The sequence below is a fragment of the Lepidochelys olivacea genome (assembly GCF_965140295.1).
Source record: "Lepidochelys olivacea isolate rLepOli2 genome assembly, chromosome: 8".
Taxonomy (NCBI): Eukaryota; Metazoa; Chordata; order Testudines; family Cheloniidae; genus Lepidochelys; species Lepidochelys olivacea.
Genome location: NC_140418.1, coordinates 31,110,019 through 31,128,212, shown reverse-complemented (window position 1 = coordinate 31,128,212; position 18,194 = coordinate 31,110,019). Strand labels below are relative to the sequence as shown.

General features: G+C 39.2%; 2 protein-coding genes across 2 annotated transcripts in view; one reads left to right on the top strand and one right to left on the bottom strand.

Moving 5' to 3' along the window:
- DOCK2 (dedicator of cytokinesis 2) overlaps positions 1 to 18,194 on the bottom strand; it is a 502,335-nt gene that overhangs the window by 236,743 nt on the left and 247,398 nt on the right. The window lies entirely within an intron of this gene.
- Positions 6,521 to 18,194, top strand: part of INSYN2B (inhibitory synaptic factor family member 2B) — a 31,093-nt gene continuing 19,419 nt past the window's right edge. The window contains exons 1-2 of the mRNA XM_084636233.1: positions 6,521 to 7,905; positions 10,589 to 10,663. Coding sequence (XP_084492359.1) covers positions 6,539 to 7,905; positions 10,589 to 10,663 — 1,442 coding nt within the window. The 5' untranslated portion in view covers positions 6,521 to 6,538. The remainder of the gene's footprint in view (positions 7,906 to 10,588; positions 10,664 to 18,194) is intronic.

Below are 18,194 nucleotides of genomic sequence, written 5' to 3'. Positions count from 1 at the left end.
ATGCAAGCTCCTAGCTGCTACCATAACAGAAAGAAATTTAGAACTAATGCAACATTTTTCCCCCTCTGATATTGGCCCTATGGAACAAAGTTTCTCTTTTTTCCCCTGCAGTGAAGTAATGTTATATAGAACTCGTCCTAAAAATATGTTTTCATTTTTGTAATGATCTATACAGAATGAAAAACTAAAATTACATTAGCAAAAATTAACACCAGAGTGTACATCTCTGCACTACCGGGGCACATCAGGCAGCAGGCTTTCATGTATCTATCATACGACAGCACCCAATAGCCGAGAAATATACTGAATTGGTGTAGAGAGTCAGCAGGGAATAAAAAGGACAGTCAGCAAGGTATTTTGCCCTCAAAGGTTAAACCTACCTTTGTGAGCTATGGGAGGAATGACTTTCCCAAATGTATTCCTTCCCCTGTCTCTTGAGCAGCTACTGTTATAGCCTCTCTCCTAGGAGAGACAAGTTGCACTCAGGTTAACCTTTTGATCACCAGGACCAAATAAAAGGAGTACTTGTGGCACCTTAGAGACTAACCAATTTATTTGAGCATGAGCTTTCGTGAGCTACAGCTCACTTCATCGGATGCATGCTGTGGAAACTGCAGCAGACTATTTATACACAGAGAATATGAAACAATACCTCCTCCCACCCCACTGTCCTGCTGGTAATAGCTTATCTAAAGTGATCATCAGGTGGGCCATTTCCAGCACAAATCCAGGTTTTCTCACCCTCCACCCCCCCACACAAATTCACTCTCCTGCTGGTGATAGCCCATCCAAAGTGACAACTCTTTACACAAAGGACCAAATAGCGCCCCTTGCATCCTGTGACACACCTTATTGCACTCTCTCATCAGTTCTCATAAGCTAAACATTAAGCATAGGCAGCACTTAGGTGACACAGGAAGTCATGCTGAGTCAGCAGAACTCCAACCCAAGTTAACACTACCTCCATCATGTTCTTAGGAGACACAGCTAAAGGTCTCATCTCACATGAAACGTAAGAACAAGCCCTTTAACATTAAGGATCATTAAATATCTCATTTAATTTTTCACATGAGTAAGGCTGGCTAGCCCTTGGTTCTATAGTTTACATTGTGTAAGTCTTTATTCCTTACCCTGAAGTAATAGATTACTTCTGGCTTTTGCAGACTGTATCACAACGCACCATCATGTAGTCTGCCTATGCCATATTTTAACAGAATAAAAATTTTAAGCTCAGTTTAAAGTTTAGGTTGTTTTGGATTTTAAACTGGTCACTGGTTCAGGATTGTATACTGCACATTTCAGACCTTGGGCTAATGTATTTTTCTTCATTTGGTTGGGTTTTTTTGGTAGGGATTCATATTTAGGAGCAAGAAGGAAATATTGCTCTGGAAGGTCATTTTTGGAGGGTGGGGGTAGCTATCAAAAGCCACAAAGATTGGAAAATTCAGGAGAGAGAGGGTGGAGATAAAGATGTGACCAAAGGTGTGTGATAAATTTATTTTATCACATGACATGAGTATTCACACACGTTCTCTATACAAGCTTACTTTTGAGAGAGAGAGAGAACTGACCCAGATGTCAAGAAGCCATTATATTTATGCAAGTACATCATAATAACTGTTAAATATAATGTCAAAATAGTTAAGGTTGAGACAATCTCTACAGCCGCAAGATAATTGGAGTAAGGTTGCCACACCTCCCTTTTAATATTAGATCATACATTATCTTCTGTCATAGTGTCATAAAACTAGCAAATGTATCGTATTCTATTTCTGTAATCTGGGATATTATTCTACAAGATGAACACACACATAGCTCAAATAGAAGGAACACCATTTTAAAACAGCAACTGACTAAGAATATCCTTCCTTTCTAAAGTACTTTTCTCTACTGATCTCAAAGAATTTGAACCAGGGGTCACCCAATAAAATTAATAGGCAGCAGATTTAAAACCAACAGAAAAAAATACAATGCACAGTCAGCCTGAGGAACTTAGTCTTCACAGCATCTTATGGAAACAACAGTATAACTGGCACTCCTAGGGGAATTCTGTGCCAAAAAAATAAAAATTCTGCAACAAAAAATTAAAAATTCTGCTCACAATACTTTCAAATTCTGCAAAATTCTGCATTTTTAATTTGTCAAAATAACACAATGTAATCATACCAGTTTCAATTATTTTTGGTCATTTCAAAATACCGCTCAGCAAGTATGTCTGTATCAATACAGATAAATCAGATTCAGAAAATGTTTTTTGACAAACAGATTCCTTACTAGGCATAATAATACAGAACTAAGTAATAATTCATTTAAACTACAATACAGAACCATATTTCCCACACACCCCCAGAAGCAGTGCAAAGGCTGGGGGAGAGGGAAATAATTGCTGGGAAGGAGCCTGGGTGTGAACTGAGGGTTCTTGGGTATGGGTGAGAAAAGTACAGAACAGGATTTTTTTGCGGGGCGGGAAGGGACTGTTAGGGAGCTTCCCCCATGCAGACCCTGGCTGACCCCTAGCCTCTCCCATTCAGTGGGGTACATGTGTTCCTCCACCTCCACTCAGACACCCACTCTCCCCATCCCCATGTGGCCCTGCACCCCCTCCTCCATCCCCATGTCTTTGTGCTCCCACTCAGCCATCCCGTCCCTATGTTGCCCTTCACCTCCTCCCAATCCCCATGTGTCTCTGTGCCCCGACTCAGCCACACCCCCATACCTATATGGCCCTGCACCCCCTCCCTCATCACCATGTGGCCTGCACCTCCCTCCCCCTGTGGTCCTGTACCTCCACTCCCATTCAGCTCCTGCCCCAGTCTGTCCCCCCTACTAGCCCTTATGAGCCTGTGACCTCCCAACAGCCCCACGCTATCTGTCTCCCCATAGCCCCTGTGTCCTGACCTGGCCCTACAGGTGCTGTGAAGAAGCCAGGCTCTCTCTTCCCTAGGTGGCTGGCAGCAGCTGCTGTGTTCTATCAGCACAGCACCCTCTAGAGAGCAAAAGGTAGAACTGCAGCAACTTTTCAGCAGAAGCTTTTTTCTGCACAAAAAATTAAAAATATGCAAGGCTCATTAATTTTGCATGTAATAGTGCAGAATTCCTCCAGGAGTAAACTGGGTTCAAAAAAGAATTAGTTAAGTGAATGGAGAATAGGTCCATCAATTGCTATTAGCCAATAATCAGGGACACAGCCACACGCTCTGGGTGTCCCTAAATATTTGACTGCTGAAAGCTGGGACTGGATGACAGGGGATATATCACTAGATAAATTGCCCTGTTCTGTTCACTCCCTCTGAAGCATCTGGCACTGGCCACTCTTGGAAGACAGGACCCTGGGCTAAATGGACGATTGGTCTGACCCCATCTGGCCGGTCTTATGTTCTTTTCTTATTTCACAAACATTTGACCTCACAATTCTATATAAATATTATCCCCATTGAATAGACGGGGAAGCTCAGACACAGAATATAAAGGGTGAAGATGGAGAGCTCTCCTGTTTTCAAGTATAATTCACAGTGGCAGAATTTGTACCTTTGACATTTTCTTGTCAAACCACATGATTACAGGCATAAATCATATAGCTAAAGTATTCTGATCTTTGCCCTCAGTTTGAGAGTGAAGACTGTGTCCACAAAAGGGAGACTGAGCTCCAGACCTTTTAAAAATTAGCCCTTGAGAGATCCTGAGGAATTAATTTATTAGATCTTCTACTGGCTTGCTAACAGAACCAAGGAATCATGGCTCACATTGAAATAAGTTTAGCCTAGTAAGGGGTTATAAAGGTGAAGTTTTAAAATGGAATCCATTTTAACAGAGTTTAAATTTCCTTTACCAAAACATTAACAGTAGCATTCTATTTTAATGGTTTTCAAATGGCTTTTCTACAACAAACATGGGTATTTTGACAATTTGAACAGAAAGTACTATCCCAATGTGGTTTAAGATATTAAATTCCAAAATAAAGTTTCAGAACAGCTTTCCCTTAACGTGTTTTTTCCAGTAGCTTTATCATGAACAATCTGCAAAGCAAAGGATTCCTGAGATTTGTGTCCTGACGTGGAGAGATGAGGAAAGAAACTATTATCTAAAAGCAGGAGGTACAATAAAATGATCTCACTTCAGCCTTCCTGATGTTTGAAATCTGCTCAATATGTGGGTAAATAAAGAGAGTGTACAGTATGCGTGTACACATGCTGCCAAAGTAAAGTATGATGTTCTTGACGTGAACCTGGTATATCACAACATGCAATTTCAGCCCTGGCAGCTTGAGTGAAAGCAAATTTTAAAGCGGTCATTGGTCTAGAACTGACAAAAGCCAAGTCTGGACTTCAGTTTTGTAACATTCATTACTTGTTTCATCTGAATCTGAATACTGTAGGGGAAAGAAAAGGAAAATGTTATTTTTGTGATAAATTATTGTCACTACTAATATAGTGGCTGTGGTAAATTTTCTGCCAAGCTTGGAATGTTGTGGATTTCAGGTAGATACCATAGATCAGTGGACATAGTGTAGTTAAGAAAGGGTTAATGGTATGAAGTAAACATTTTTGATTATAACTGGCAATTTATTTTATGGCTGCAGAAAAAGGGTTTTTCCCAAGGTTATAACACTTTTGTGCATACTAAACTGATCTCTATTTATAACAGAAACATTGTTTTCTGCTTATGATTACACTATTGTCCTAACAATTTTTCAGCAAGGTAAGGCTTACCGTATAACCAAAATGTTTATAGATATTTTATGAGATTGAAAAGAGAAGTGATAAAATGTAGCTTAATAGAACAGACAGATGTAGGCAAATTTCTTGCAAGAGAGACTTTATTCATAAATACCAATCATTTTATACTTCACAGGAGATAAATTTCACAAGCCTACAAAAGGTTTCACTTGCAACATTTAACTTGATCCACCATCACTTTCTCTGGTGGATCCCAGGCTATACACATATTCACACAACTATATTTTAGATGCACCTGAGCTGCAAAATAGAGATTCAGAATTAGATTTGAACCCTAACTTGCTCTAAGTTGAAGAGCTTTCATGTGCATTTTCCAGCTTTCTGACCACTGCAAACATAATGAGCTCAAGCAGCCAATTTCAGATCTGGAACTAGATTTCTCCAAAGTCTTTGGAGGTCCATATCTGCGATTTCAGGTTCAGTTCCATAACTAGCATAAATGTGCAATCCTGATCACACTGCCAAAGGAAATAAAACTGTTTTATTGAATATATATTCTGAAAATATATTTGGTTGTGTTCCGATATTTCACAGTAGATAAATATCTATGTGCTTCACGATGTTGAATCATCATCTTTCAGTTTCCCATTTAAGACATCCCACTACAAAGTTCACATGAGTACTGCAGATGAAAAATATTTAGAGACAGCAGGAAGAAATAATAGTATTCAACAGACTTTTCAATGGTATTCAACAGTGTTCAATTGCAACTATTGTCTTTTTATTTTCAGAAAACACTTGTCTGCTATTCTGCAAATGCTGACTATCTGGTCTGGACCACTCTCCTGGGGCCAAAGTGTTTACAGATCTCATCTGAATGATACAGTCCCTCAGACATGCTCAGTCTTGTACTTGCATGAATTAGAGCAAGGACTATACATCAATTATTGAATCCTGTTTGATGCTATATATTTGCTTGGTCACAAGCCACTGGCTTTGTTTGGCTATTTGAGAAGATTAGTTTCAGCTGCTAAAGTAAAAAGATGGGACAAGAAGAAAAAACAAACAACAACACTGCAGGAAGAATTTCTGTTGGATATTAATGGGTATATTTCTACAGCAAAGCTATGCATCAGGAAAGCAATTGCCCAAAACAGTTATTATGCATGTTATTTACATTCTATGAAAATAAGAAATATTTAAGTGGTCCACAGTTCAAAACTTGAATCTCTTGCGAAAGGTTAACTGTTAGCTAAGTAGGCATTAGAAAAGGTGGTTGACTAATTTATCTTTGCAGTAGTTAACAGTTAACATACCTTGACTACTGTAATTTATACTTTTGTTGTAAGAGAAACCAAGATTAGTTTCAGAATGTAAACGTTAAGAATTCCAAATTCTCTCTCCATTAATGCTCTCCTTTGATTGGATATTTAAATTATTTAGGGTTAGAAGAGGGCCTCAGCCTCCCTGATTGAACTAACCTCATTATCCCTAGCCTGATTCTTGCTTGCATATTTATACCTGCCTCTGAAAATTTCCACTACATGCATCTGGCAAAGTGGGTATTCACCCACGAAAGCTTATGCTCCAATATGTCTGTTAGTCTATAAGGTGCCACAGGACTCTTTGCCGCTTTAAAATTTAGTTTATCTTGGTGATTGGTCTAACTAATAATTTTCTCTGTAACAAAATATTGGTAAATGTGGGGAGAAATTGAAAGAATATCTCAAAATAGAATAGATTACCTAGAAATATAAATAAAAACCAACAGAATGAAAAGAATTAGTTTCCTAATCATTAGTTAAAGTCTTCATTTGCATCTGGGGCATAACCACCAGATGCTGTTCGAATGGCCTAATAAAATGGGTCGCAGAGAAACTTATTACTTGCAGGCGTCAAACCGTGATTCAATGGCCCAACAAAACAAGAAAATGCGCCCTGTATTACTCAAACGGAATAGCCTGGATTCAGTTGATTTTATGAGGCAGCCACACCACCGCAGGAGCAAATCTCAGCAAGTCCGATTCAAAGAGGATAGTACAAACAAGAAGCCAATTGGTGTCACTGAAATGGACGCTAAACCTGCCAAAGACACAACGCTCATGATTGGAAAGGCACAAATATCTAGGCACCATAACCTGCCAAACTATTCTCTCTCTTTCCCAAGGGCTCAGAAGGGGCATCGGAATATTGCTATTCAAACTTCTCCCAGCCTCAGGAAGCATTTTCCAGTTTTTAAAAAGAAAAAACTGACAACAAGTAAGTCTTTAATGGAAATGCCAACTGAGCCGGAATGCTCTATCCAAGTCAACGGCAATCTTTCTGAGCAAGACATGTCTTTGGACCTCTCTTACTTAAGAATAACTAAACATTCGGAAGATGAATCTAGAAGAGCCAAGACATCCAATCAGTTATTTCAAAGAGAGTGTAAAGCACAAAGCAATGGGCCTATCCACTCAGCGTCAGATACTTCCACAATACTGGAAAAGGCAACTGTTTATACACAGGTGCCTGAATACATACATCTGACTTCTCCACAGGACAATAGCACTTCCGTTTATGCTTCAGACATGTCCATGGATTTAAATGATTCAGTACGTTCTCCTATGAGCCAATCCAATGAAAACTGTACACTGCCATCCGAATCAGGAAAATCTCCCTCCTACTTAAACAATACCAGGAACTGTAATGAAATTAATCCACATTATGACTCTTGTGAAGAAAAAAGTGTTTTGGAGTTACCTGTATCCACTAAAGACACTAGCACTAATGAAATCACTCCATTATCACCTCTGTCGAACCAGAGTTCATCCCACTGCTTTCTCAGAGATCATCAACAGCCAACAGAGCCTGAAACAGGCTCTGATTGCATGGTGCTGACTAATGATAATCATGGAATAACATCATTGACCAGCAGTAATGAGTCAAAATCTATTCCCTTGTGTCACACTGAAATGGATAAAACTTCTACATGGTCATATGTTCCAGAGTATTGCAATTATTTAGAAGACTTTCACATAAAGTCCCATCTTCCAGGGAATGAAATTAAACCAGAAACCAACAAGGAGATTAGAGACATTAATCAAATTCACTTGGCACATAGTGAACTATGTGCCCTACAAGGCAAGCTGCAGTCCATAGAGGAATCTTTACACTCAAACCAGGAGAAGATTAAAGTCCTTTTGAATGTAATTCAAGACCTGGAAAAAGCCAGAGCCCTCAGTGAAGGGTATGGTTTACTTTAATATTAAAAAACTATTTTGTTAAGTAATTTATCAAAAAGTCAGAAGTGGCTGTTTGCTTTCTTTTAATCTTTGCTACTGAAAATCTTCCTTTGAAATATTTAAAAAAATGTTTGCAAAATCATATTCTCTCTACTGTTTTATAGATTTGAGCCACTCCAGAGAAAGCAAATGTCTTTACATTTTGGCATTAATTAGCACTGAACTTACAAAACATCAGATCAGTTAGGGCTTATCTATGTTGTCCATCCATCATATTTTGATTAAAAGGGGGCAAGATACTATGTGACAAAAAAAAGCATGGTTACAGATAGCGCTAATTGACAGGACCTATGAAAGAACGTGGAACCTGAAAGCCCCTCTCACTCCTTAAGGTGGTGTCTTAAGAACAGAAATAAGGGCACCACTTGTGCCCTAAACATTCTGCAGGTTCGCTGAGACCTTCATTCTCTCTGGCTACAAATTCCAACCCACGTACATACTATATACACACCACATTAAAATCATTAACTAGAACATGTTTGAAGAAATGGCAGCAGAAGTTTTTGAATTATTGCTTTCCCTTCTGTTATTACCAATATAGAAAGTAAAAGTCCATGATCCACATTTACGCTTTATATGTTATCAGTGCAATCACTGGCTCTGTCTTGCAACCATTACTCATCTGATTTAGGAACGCAAATTGTGCATTAGATTTCAGACTTCAATGGGACAAGTCTGCAACACATCAGTAACAGTGGCAGGATCAGGCACCTTACTATTAAAAATGTCAAACTAATATGTTGCGAGACATTTATATACCATTTTACAGGGTTCAGAATGTCACCAAGTTTAAACCACTGGCTCAGACTTAGAGCATATTTGCTGAGAATACATTTCAGAACTCTTTATGAAACTAACAACAGTTAGAGATCGTTTCTAGCTTTTAAAAATATGTTGCACATAATTAGTCAATCCTTTTAAATGCACAAAGAAGATTAAGGATCTCTTTTTTAAAAAAAGCTACATGCATTAGCACTTGCAAAACATATTTAACTGCACACCTAATTTGCTTTCATAATTACCAATAACAAAAGGCAAATAAGATAATTGCACATTTTTAAACTCATGCCATGTACATTAGCAGTATTTAATCCTTATCACTAGTTACACTACAGAGGAATCCCTGCACTTCCTTCCACATTTGCAGAAGGCCCCCAGGCAGCAGGAACAGCATGGCTCTAGTGCAAAAGAAGATGGGCAGGACCTGGGATCATGATTTGGGGCCTGAGTCTTTACAGAAAGATGCAGGGAGTGAACAAGAGAGGCGTACATTGTCGCTGGATGACCTACTGCCAAAGAGATCCTCCTAGGGCTGTGGAGATAGCTCAGGGCATGTAGTGGTGAAACCTCCACGAAGCAGTTCTGCTAATTTTCCAGAACCTCTGAGGAGGAAGAGTTCTTCCCCTACACACACAACAAAAATAGAGTCTGCCCTCATTTGACAAAAGCCTTGTTGATGATTATGTATCTGAGTATTCCAGAAGGGTGCAACCTTGTAAAGTGAAATGCAGACCATTCTACAACATTTGTTCTTCCTTTTTATTCTGTTACCACATTGTTGGAAACTGAATTACTGCAAAGCTCCTCAGCTGCCTCTGTTTCAGCATCAGTGACAGGCTTCAATCTGTCTTTGTAGAATCATTTGGTGACTGTGTTGACTAGGGTAGTAAAACTGTGTCATAATTATTCCCATTGCTTTTGTGAGTAGCACCACTACTGCTGTTGAAAAGAACAGATTGAGATTAGTTCTCAGAAAAGCCATTAGAGAATCATTTTGGGAATCCTATAATCACAGCCTTTTTATGCAGATAAAGCTGCCATTGACTTCAATGGATTGTACACCTGGGATGGAAGGAACCACCCAGGACGTACCTCTACAGCATGACTAAATTACTGCAGTTGTCCCCAACTCATTCTTGACAGATGACTTTCAAGCCTAGCCTTGAATATCTCCGGTGACAATAATTCTGCAACCTGCCAGCTTGTTCGTTTTATCAACTTTCTTAGTAGCTACAAAGAGAACTGTTTGTTTTCTTAAATTATTTTTCAAATACACAAAGAATTGTCCAACCGGTACAGGCTGAAAAAGGATAAACCAGAAAAGAACTTGTTTTTTGATACAGCCATTTATGTCAATTTGCTTTTGTGGCACTATTCAATGAGAATGTTTAGCTGCCTTGCTTTTCTGTTCAAAGGAAGGGGAAAAAAGAAAAGGAATGGAAAAGTAGAAAGCAAAAAAAAAAAAAAAAAGGATATTTTGATGTACAGAAAGCATAGCAAATAGTTCAAATGTGTTCCAGTCAAAAAGTGTTCTTATAATTGAAGTGTTCTTATAAAGGTATTCATATAAGAGATAACAGTTGTACAAAATCACCTGCTTTCCAGAGAATCCCCTGAACACAATATCGGCACCACAGTTTAAATGAGTTTAAGGGCAGAGGTTCAAGATGATAAATTTATGTGCTTTGGTTGGTTTTAAATCAGATTCTTAGCAACAAATTTTAGTGTTACATTTGTGATTAGGATACTTAAAATGCCTGTAAAGAGGGGTTAGGTCTATTATAAGAGTTCTAGCTTTTCAGTTCACAGCTTTTTTATATAAATTACAGCAGCTATTGTCTATTGCAGGCGCAACTTCTATCGCACTGGCCAAGACCTCAACAACTGCAGCACTTGCCAGAACACCGCATGTATCATTTACAGGTACCTCCTGCTACTTGGTATAGTATGCATAGATGTCATCAGGGTACAATACAATATTTCCCTTGCACCTATAATTCTACTATTGTAAATCATTAATAAAAGAGCGGAAAGTTATTGTGTGTTGTTTTAAGGCACAGAAAGAAAGTTCTCAAGGCTTGCAGTATTTCAAAAGGTTTGGTGCTTTTAAGAAAATTAAATTAGAAGCAGCCATGGACATGATATTGCCTCATTTTCACTAGTATGCTTTGCAATTCTTTGAAGCAGTCTCTGCTGATTGGTATTTCCTTTGGGTATTCCTGTAATTAAGTTAAACCTCAGAAAAGGTGAAGAATCAATGCTCCTCCAGACTCAAGTTAGTTATAGCTGCAATTCACGTAAAAAGTAGACAAGTACAGAACACAAGTGAGCTCACATTTCAATTCAAGGAACAATTTTCTTAGTGAGACAGCCATTTTATTTAGCTAAAATTGGTATAGCCAAGTAACTTTTCAGTGTGTTCTGGAAGCTGTACATGTGCATCAATAAAATATGCAGGGTCATAAAGAGTATCCCACCAGCAGAGTGGGAACCTCTCTCTGGGTGCCTGGGAACTGAAGACACGTTATTTATTTGTGTGTATTACCACAGCACTTAGGAGACAGGGTCATGGGCCAGGACCCCATTGCGTAAGGTATTGTATGAACACAGGAAGAAAAGATACCTCCTGACCCGAAGAGCTTGTAATCTAAGACTACGACAAGCAACAGCGGATGAATACAGACAGATGGTGGCAGAGTACAGAGAAACAATGAGACAATACTGATCATCACGATAGACAGTGCGATTAGCACAGCAGCTGCCTAACCACTGTCAAGTTGGTTTTTTTGTAGGCATCACAGCAAAGAAGAGTTTTAAGAAGGAATCCAAAGGAAAATAACTGGGTACTTTTTCAGATGTATATGAGGAGCTCCTCCCAAACATCAGGTGCAGCTTGGGAGAAATCAAAAAGTCACTTGTTTGAAAAATTAGCAAGCGGAATATGGAGGCTGCCATCATTGGCTGATCGAGATGGGAGTAGTCATCTCAACAGTGAATGAGAGAAGACAGGTCATGAAGTCCCTTGAAACAAAAGGCAAGCAGCTTACGTTTGATGCAATAGAGAAGGGGGAACCAACAGAGGGATTCAAAGAAAGGGGTGACATGGTCAAAATGACAATTTAAGAGAATTATCTTTTCAGCACCATCATTAGTGGATATGACTGGGGAAAGATTGCATTTGTCTAGGCCAGACAAAAAGGTATTGCAATAATAGAGATGAGAGCCTGCATGACCGTTTTAGCGGTGCAGATGGATAGGAAAGGCGTGGTCTTAGAGATGTTATGCAGAAAGAGTTGACAAGATTTAGACATAGCTTGGATGTGAGGACCTACAGAGAGGTCCAAATTAAAGATGACACCCAGATTATGGGCTTGAGTGACAGGCAGGATGGTGGTGTCCACAGTGACTGAGAAAGGAGGTGGAGCGGGGTGGGGGGCAGAAGAGCTTTGTTTTAGCTCTGTTAAGCTTGAGCTGACAGCTAGAAATCCATGAGGAGATGGCAAGGAGGCAGACCAAGTTTTTAGTTCGATCAGAAAGGTCGGTCTGGAACAGAGAAGTAGATCTGTCACTCCTCAGCACAAAGATGGTGGTTGAATTTGCATTTACAGATGAGATTATCCACAGAGAAGGTGTAGAGGGAGAAAGGGGAAGAAGGACAGAGACAAAAAAAAGTTGTGGGGGATGAGGAGGATCTTCTAAGGGACAGGCTGAAGGAGCAATTAGAGAGATAAAAGGAGAACCAGGAGAGGTCAGTCACAGAAGCAAAGGGAAGACAAGTTTTCAAGCAAAGGAACAATCTATGGTGTTGAACACAGTTGACAGGTCAAGAAAGATGAGAATATAGTATTGGTTCTGACCTCTGGCTAGGAAGTGGGGGGAAGGTCACGATATATTTTGTTTATTTTCTCTTGGAAGAAATTGGTGAGATTCTGTGCAGAGAGAGGAGTGGAGCCAGGAGGAGGGGAGGATTGGAGGAGCAAGTCAACGATTGCAAAAAAGCAGCTAGAACTGCCAGGGTGGAATGCAAAATTAACTCCCTTAGTACAGCAAGATTAGCATTAAACATGCCTACTTTAAACTCTGATAGTGTTATTACAATATATAGCCAATAACTAGGCTCCTAGTTCTAAAGTGATAGGTGGAACTTAAATAATGCACCAGATATTGTGATCTCTATGGTATAATCAGTATAGAATCTGACAAGGGATTGTGTGAAATTGCTGGTGAGGGTGGAATTGGAGAGAGCATGTTTGTTCAAAATCAGAGGTTTGGGATGTGTGGGGAGGGTGTTGTTTGGTTTTTGTTTGTTTGTTTGTTTTTAACTTCAATAGGAATTGAAATGAAAGTCAGTCTGGTATAGTTTGTGTTACTATTTGTATATTTAATTGAATAAAATTTTGGTTTTGTTTGTTTTTCCAGTTATTTTTTACTGTTTCAGAAACGTAATGCTGCAAGATTTAGTCCTGGAATTATCTGGCAGTTCTAAAGATAGAGGCTTTTGTCATTCACAAGGGCAGGTTGCTCCTGGGGTGTGGGTTTGTTGTGAAGTGGAATTTTGGCAATGGGTTTCAGCATTTGAGATGACAGAAAAAGGGTTCACCAACTGAGGACTGGGTGTTGGAAGATGTCAGGAAAGATTCAAATAATTTGTCAAGAATGGATGATATTTTTCCTGTCTCCCCAAAATTTTGGGATGTTTTTATTATCTCCATTTCTTTACAGACCACAGTGGCCTTACTCTAAGCTTCACTCATATCTCATAATCCTCATAGAGCAATGGGCCCAAAGCACACTCTCCCATTTGCTAAGTCACAAAAAATACCTGTCATGCCCATTCAATGAGCAGCCCACCAATGGGATTCAATCATGTTTTTCTAGACAGATCTCTCATCTTGTATAAAGCTCAAATAGATTCCCAAAACTGTAAAATGTCAACAAATCAGCCAAACACCGCAAAAGAAAGCAAACTAAGATTTGCGTCTCTATTGTCTAACTATTGAAAGCTACTTTTGAGCTATTCATAACTCTTCATGTAAAAGTAACTTATTGGAGAAAAAGGCAGGTTGTGCCCATAACCACTCAGACAGAAAGAAACTGAGGGAACAAGGTATTTATACCCCAGTTGTGTGAAATGTAGAGCTCATGGGACTTGTTCACACACCTTACCTCCCAACTCAAAAAGGTTATCTGGCTCCCTGGCTAGTCATGTGTTCATACAGTTCTGTGCTCTGAGGTGGTAACTCTAAGGCATGGAGTAAGTTCTCTCACTGGCATACACGTGGAGCTACATATGTGATCCCTCTGTGCACCAACAGGCAAAAGAATTATTAGTCACATGGTACACAGTATAAAACCTGAATTATCTAAAGGTCTCTAGGGAAACAAAACTTTGAGAAGATGATACTCTGTAAAGTCAGTGAGCCAGCCTACCTAAAGTCAGTTATAAGCATTTCATCTCCTTGTTTCAATTTATCCTGGTTTCCTTTTGTCTACACTTAAGTCATGTCGACATTGCTGTGTCAGGGGTGTGAAAAAAAACAGCCAGCCAGCGTAGATGCAGCTACGTTGACTGAAGTAGGCTTCTGTCGATGTAGCTCATGTTGTTCGGAGAGGTCGTGTTCTTACACTGACAGAAAAACTCCTTCTATCATAGTAGGCTGCATATAAATTAGGAGGTCTATGCCAACATACCTATGCCAGCACAGGCTCCACAGCGTAGACAAAACCTACATTAGAGTTCCATGTGGGATGAGTTTGCCACATTATCTACAATATACCTTTTAAAAAAGAAAGCTGACACATACATTTCCCACCAAACTCCATGCTTTCTGGTTCTAAACAAGAAAACATATTCATCTTGTTCATTTTTTTGTCTTCTTTCAGCATAATACACAATGTCACTATACACATTTCTTCTCATATTTTGAGAATAATTAACAAAACTTTCAGTGATCTATAACCTTGACGTGCTGATTATTTATTAACATTGGTCTTTGAGGTTTTATTCATATTTTTCCTCATTATTATTCAAAACTACACTACTGCCTGCTACCTACATTCCAATGCTCAAATAATTAGGAGAGGAAGACAATTAATTTGATGAAAGAAAATAAAGATTAAAACAACATTACATAACAGCAATGGTATTGATGAGAACTGTAATTTTACATTTCAAATTATAGTAAGGCTTATATGATATACTTGTAAGCATGTATAATAAGCTAATGAACAAGAGAAGACACTTCCTTGCACTTTTAGTTAAGCAATCAGCTGCACTGTGATAAATCGCTATGGTGAATTTCACACTGAACATAGTGTGCAGAAATATGACTGAATATATGTCTCTGTATTCATGTGTTGCAATCACTAAACCAACATTACAAGCTTATTACTCAGTTATTCTCAGGAGGCTATACAAGGTAAGGTAAACATAATATTTTTGTAAGAATTCCATGTCCTAGAGAGTATCAAAAATATCTTTAAGAGTAGATGATATATTACACACACAGGCTAGGCTACAGGTAAGTACCCACTTCCAGTAAGACCCTCAGCTCCGTTCCTCCCCAGTGTAGATCTTCTATTGGCCTCTTAATATGTCTGGTAAATGTCCTTTATTCTTATCTGAGTACAAGCTTGATACCACAGACCACACCTTGCCTGCACATCCTGCCTAGTGTAAGCTGACTGAGCGGCTTTCTTCCTTTTCTGAGAGATGTCCGTGGATGATGTTGAGCTCTTGCTCATTTTCCCAAAGGCTCTCTCATGGGTGGTACCTTGGGAAAGGGGTTCTATTCTGTCACTTTTGCTTAAAAAGGAGGTAAGGCCACTGGGGGATAAAATTAAAATCTCAATATGCAGGTGACTATCACATCTATGACTTTTGCTGGACCCAATGGTGCAGACTCTCTACTTTTCCAGGTCCTGGTCAAGATACTGGAACAGTCTGGGGTGGCTATAGCTGAAATCAGGCAAGAACAAAGTGATGTGAATAATTACAGGGAAATAACTTGATGAAAAGGGAGAGGTTCCTGTTTACCCCAAGTATTAGAGAGGTTCACCCACACTTAGTCAAAGCAGGATGATGTGCACATGTTTAAGACACTGGACCCAACAGTCTAATAACCAAAATCAAAGCCCTATACAAGTCTATTTCAGATACCAGCTCTCTCTCTTTCCCCAGTCCTCTCCCTAAGTAAGCGAGGTGAGGGGATGAGCATTTATTTTGTGGACAGGGTTCTCTCCCCCCATATTTGTTAACATGCTATGAAGCATTTTCTAATTTTGTAGGTACACTCAGTGACTGTTGCATTGGGTGCACTTTATAATCTGAAATTAAACAAACGACTAGGAAAATATGCATATTTGAAACCTGCTGTTTTCCTCCCATAGTTCTTACATAGCTAAGCCTTCCTTAATCACCGTATTTTTAATTAAATTATTACTTCAGTGACATCAAATGCTAATAAGGAAGCCAACAAACTACCTGAACAAATAAATGCCTTTCATTAATCCAAAATAGATAGAAAGTTTTATAATTTGCTTATCAAATCTTAACAGAAAGTGTTCTCTGATATGAAACAGCCAGATCAAACTTATCTTGTTCAATCACCTTCTTGCTAAAGTCCCATTGTATTCAACTGAGAAATTAACATACTGAATGTAAAAAGCACCTTGCCAACTTCCGCCAGCAAAATTGTTTTCTACAAGAGATACCTTAGGACTGCATTACCTTCAGGCAGTAAGATGTCTTAGGTATCTCCACCACTCAGTATGATTGCCTTCATTTGTACCATCACAATCAACCCTTCTAGAGGTGACATATGTTGAAAGGCCATCATAATAAATCTTTGGTTTTAAAGAGAAAATAGATCATACAGAGCCACTCTTGAGAGGTACTCAGAGCCTCAACTCCTACTGAAATTGCAGCACATTCTCTGACCTTGCTCACACTCCCTCCCCCAATGGTCTAATTCTGCAAGGTGTCAAGTACTCTCAAATCCCTAGATCTTGCAGATTCAGGGAAACATGCAAGTTCACAGAGACCCTGTCAAGGTTGATTCCCCACTCTGGCACTTTGAGTGCAGAATGTGGGGGCCCGCAAAGATTTTAAAAATTAATACTGGCCACTCCAGGCTGGTATTAAACTCCGAAGGTCACATCTTCTCTCTGACCTTGGATGGGTAGATGCTGCCACCACCGAAGTGCAACCCACCCCCCCTCCCCTTTTGTGAACCCAGGAAGGAACACTCGGGAATTCCTTCCTGTGGGGTACCCTCAAGCCCTTTCACCCCCCTTCCTGGGAAGAGCTGAGAAAAAAACAAAGGACATTAGCTATTGCCACCAGCTAATTAAACAACATATGCACAAACCTCTTAAGGACACAAAAATTCAATCCTGTTCTTTAAAAAGGTAAACTTTAATAAACCCAAAAGGAAAGGAAATACATTTGGAACTTAGGCTTTTTGCTAGATCTTAAAGAAACAATTACAAAAATTAAGCATCAAGATAGCTCTCTTGAGGTTCACCTTAAAGGTTACAAACGAAATAAAACCATCTGGGGTTAGCACAGAGGAGTCCACAAGCCAATAAAAAATAAAAGAAATAACCCTAATTGCATCTTTTTAGACAATCCCTAATTTACTTACATTTCTGGGGTTTCAGATAAGCAATCTTTAGGTATGATCTGATGATTTTTCATACCTGGCTTAAAGCTTTTCACAGCATAACTATTCCCGGTTCCCCTCTTTTCCAGAGAACACTACAACACAGACAAAGGGAAGTTTTCCCCCAATTTTAAAAATTTCTAACCCTACCAATGGCTCTTTTGGTCAGGTGCCCACTCCTTTCTTTTTACCTGTGGGCTTGTTAACCCTTTATAGGTAAAACAAGTAGAGAACCACCACCAAGAGGGATTGCACAGCCAACAGGCTAGATGGGTGTCCACAAAAGGGAGACCAATGACAGAAATCTGAAATTAAAGAAGCAAAGAGAAAACGTAGCATAACTAGTCCAACTAACAACTTGAAAAGATTATACAGAAGTTTGAGACCATGGGGCCACCAGCGATCTTCTTACCAAACGTCAAATATAAAAATGAAAGGAAACAAGTGTATCTTGGCAGCAGCCTTCCATTTCCACATGGATAAGAACTGTTTGTACACCCAATGCCATTTGTACTGCAGAGGACAAATGAAACAGCCCCTTCTTATCCATGTGCCAGCTATAACATGTCCTAGTGGGTGGCTCCTAAATTTTAGTTGTTCTACTGCCTTACTCTGTGACCTCAGGCAAAATCATTTAAATTATCTAAGCCTCAGTTTTCCCATCTGCAAAATGGGAATGATCATACATAGTTATTTTGCAAGGGCATTCCCAGGATCAATTGATTAATGTAGTCAAACTAAGTTCTAAGCAGAATTAAATTACCGGGTAATAACAGAACCCACACTAAGCA